This window comes from Gossypium arboreum, chromosome 12 (assembly GCF_025698485.1).
Source record: "Gossypium arboreum isolate Shixiya-1 chromosome 12, ASM2569848v2, whole genome shotgun sequence".
Lineage (NCBI taxonomy): Eukaryota > Viridiplantae > Streptophyta > Magnoliopsida > Malvales > Malvaceae > Gossypium > Gossypium arboreum.
This window is the reverse complement of record NC_069081.1, coordinates 104,208,975-104,212,612: the sequence shown is the minus strand read 5'-3', so window position 1 is coordinate 104,212,612 and position 3,638 is coordinate 104,208,975. Positions and strand designations below refer to the sequence as shown.

At 32.5% G+C, this 3,638-nt stretch overlaps 1 protein-coding gene across 1 annotated transcript; it reads left to right on the top strand.

Moving 5' to 3' along the window:
* Window positions 1–351: 351 nt before the first annotated feature.
* LOC108477838 (peroxidase 11-like) lies at window positions 352–1,926 on the top strand. Its single transcript, XM_017780323.2, has 4 exons — window positions 352–616; window positions 730–921; window positions 1,009–1,174; window positions 1,260–1,926. Exons 1-4 carry the CDS (start codon window positions 374–376, stop codon window positions 1,667–1,669), a joined length of 1,011 nt encoding a protein of 336 aa, XP_017635812.1. The 5' UTR covers window positions 352–373; the 3' UTR covers window positions 1,670–1,926.
* The last annotated feature ends 1,712 nt before the right edge of the window (window positions 1,927–3,638 follow it).

The window sequence follows — 3,638 nt, the reverse complement described above, 5'->3', positions numbered from 1 at the left end:
TAAAAATAGGAAAAAAATAAAAGTTGAATTATTAAGAAGTAAAGAAACATTTGTTGTTATGTGTCGATGCATGATTTGGTGGGTGGCCCATAAATCTTTCGAAGTAAATTAATTTAAGAATTAAGACAACGAGCAGGTATTGGGATCTCTCTTTGTATGTGAGTTATAAGTAACATATTTGGTGTGAGAGCACTCACCAACCATGCCAACATTAGTTCCATCCTCTATTGACTAATTGTTTTAACTTGTACTAAATAATACTATGACAGCTATGCCCGAAAAGTAAAAAAAATAAATTATAAAAACAGCACTAATATTTCCCCATAAATATGTTCAAGTACATTTCCCGGCCCCCACGCATTTGTTCAAAACAATGGCGCATCAACCTTCCCTGATCAGTCTGCAATGGTTTTCAATCCTTCTGGCTTGTATTTCCTTGTTCAGTTGGACCATTTTTGCAGTTAGTCCAGACGCTCCATTGACATTGGATTACTACAAATCAACATGCCCCACTGTGTTTGAGATTGTGAGGAAAGAAATGGAGTGTGAAGTAAACTCTGATCCTCGAAATGCAGCTTTGGTTCTTCGGTTGCATTTCCATGACTGCTTTGTTCAGGTTTTTTAATTCAAACACACACATATTACTGCATATATATCGGGGAAGTTAAAAAGATTTCCATTATGAATTTTCATATATGTATAATGATTTGTCCAGGCATGCATATGCAGGGTTGTGATGGGTCAGTTTTGCTTGATGATACAATCAGTTTACAAGGAGAAAAGAAAGCTTCGGCAAATGTGAATTCTTTAAAAGGTTTCGAAATCATTGACAGGATTAAGAACAAGCTTGAATCTGAGTGTCCTGGGACTGTTTCCTGTGCTGATATCCTCACCGTTGCTGCTAGAGATGCAGTGATTCTGGTATAACAAGAAGCTAGATTTAATCATTTTTCTTTTTGGGGGTCTTGATTTTCTTGGGAGGGCACTGATTTAATGGTTGTTTTGCAGGTGGGTGGACCTTACTGGGATGTACCAGTGGGAAGAAAGGATTCAAAAACAGCCAACTATGATCTAGTTAGGGAAAACATTCCAACAGCAAATGAGGGTCTTCTCAGTATTATAGCTAAATTTCTTTATCAAGGTCTATCAGTGACTGATATGGTAGCTCTTGCTGGTAAGCAATTTACATACAAAATAAAAATATATACATTGCATTCATCTTGAGCAAACTTTATGGCTAAATTTCTTTATGTTTCCAGGCGCTCACACCATTGGAATGGCACGGTGTGAGAACTTTCGAGCTAGAATTTATGGAGATTTTGGAGCAACAGATTCATATCTCAGAAACTTGAAATCCATCTGCCCTGCTGCAATTAGTAGCTCGGGAGAGAATAACGCAACAGCAATGGACAATGTTACGCCAAATCTTTTCGACAATTCATTTTACCATACACTGCTGAGAGGGGAAGGGTTACTAAGTTCAGACCAAGAAATGTATTCCAACGTTTTTGGAATCGAAACTAAGAAGCTGGTCCGAAAATATGCTGACGACCCCCTCGCTTTCTTCAATCAGTTCTCGGATTCAATGGTGAAGCTGAGCAACATTACGAATTCGGATAGCATTGTCAATGGTGAAGTCAGGAAGATTTGCAGATTTGTTAACACTTAAAAATAAATACCTGCAAAAACACCCGCCATTTTTGTTAATGATTCCTTTGATTGTGTCTAGGAAATCAAATAAAAACTTCTTTCAAGTTAAATTTGAAGTTCCTTCCTCTAACATTATTAATTTCAAACCTACCCTGTAAATTTGTGATTCTCTCTTGCGTCTACTTCAATCAATTATGTATTTAGTATTCTTATTATTCTTTAGAATGTTATATATTTAAATAAATTTTACATATTAATTGTTTTTAATTATTTTTGTGTAAATGTTCTTCCCATTTTATTCAATCAAAAAAACCTACACCATTTGTCATTAAATTATGGGTAAGTTTTGGTTTTGATCACTTAACTAAAATAAAGTTACAATTTAATTAAAAATTTTCATTTAAGTTACTAAACTATTCAAAAGTTCTTATTTAAGTCACTGAGATGTTAAATTTTTTTTTTTAAAGTTCCACCAACAAGCTTTAAGAGATGATTTGATGATCAATACGATGGACCAGTATCCATCGACGCGTAAAAGAACATACCTTAAATCCAAATTGATCTGACGATCAAGTATCAGAGATCGAAGAAAAAAACTGTTTGACTTTTGATTCATAGATTCGTGATGTCCAAATCTACTTATTGAAAGAAATTGAACTGTAGAAGAGAAGGGAAAGAGCTTTCAATTGATGCAAACAATGTAAACAAAGAAAACCATATAATATCAACCATGAGATGTGGTATGGTAGTTGCTCATCTCATTCTTTAACCATGAGGTTAGGGGTTTAATCATTGCCTGTAAGAATGGAACACATTTTATGGTCAGCTATTTACTTTTTTGGAAAAAACCTGTGGTGAGAGGATTAGTCACTGCTAATGATGGCAGATATCCTTTTAGAAAACTCAACAAAAAAAAAGATATATAGTATCGATTTTAACAACTTAATAACTTATATGAAAACTTTTAGATAGCTTAATAATCAAATTATAACTTTTTTTTAGTTAAATGACAAAAATTTACTCATAATTTAATAACCAACGATAATTTACCGAAAAAATATGAAGTCTATATTCACTTTACTTTTATTTGGGCACAAAGAGCCGGTGCATGTTTATTTTTCTATACCAGCCCATACATATTTTCTAAAAGTGAAATATTACAAATTTATTACTTATTATGAGTAAAATATTCCATACATCCTTATAAATATTAAATTTATTTAAACAAATTATAAGAATCACTCTGAAATTACTAATTAATTGATGAAATATGTAATTTCTTCTTTTATTTCTTTTAGATATGTTAAATTTGAACATGTTTAAATATGAGCTTTATTCATGATTTTTTAATCATACCATTTTCTCATTTTTAGTATTTTTTAGGATAAATTACATCTAAGGTCACTAAACTATTAGTAAGTTTATATTTTAGTCACTTAATTTCAAAATTTTACAAAAAAGTCACTAAACTATTCAAAAGCTTTTGTTTAAGTCACTGAGCTAATGTAACCTCCCTAACCCGGCTTAGACGTTACAACCGAATTCGGAAGACTACATTGGCTGTAACACCTCCTAACCCTAAATTGTCGCCGAAACAGGGTTACGGGGCATTACTGAACCTTTCAAACAATTTACGAACAATATACAAATAAATATCTAACATACTATAAAACATTCATAATGTCCCTTTTATGGACCTTTGGGGCCCAAAATACGTATTAGAAGTGAATTGGGACCAATTTGGGTGCTCGAAAAATTTTTCGTGAAATTCTAAAATTTTTCCTAAGTACAGGGCTCACACGCTTGTGTGTTAGGCCGTGTGGACTCAATATAACCCATTTACAATAACCTAACCAACCCTGTAAATTTTAAATCACAACCAATTCAAACCAATATCACAACTAATTCAATTTTAATATACAAATATATTTAAAACATATCAAGACATCAGCATGATAATCTATTCACTAAACATTCATAAGCAACAT

Coding starts and splice junctions, on each gene's coding strand:
- LOC108477838 (XM_017780323.2), top strand. CDS start 374: ATGGCGCATCAACCTTCCCTGATCAGTCTGCAATGGTTTTCAATCCTT. Junction 617..729: donor TCCATGACTGCTTTGTTCAG/GTTTTTTAATTC, acceptor ATGCATATGCAG/GGTTGTGATGGGTCAGTTTT. Junction 922..1,008: donor CTAGAGATGCAGTGATTCTG/GTATAACAAGAA, acceptor GTTGTTTTGCAG/GTGGGTGGACCTTACTGGGA.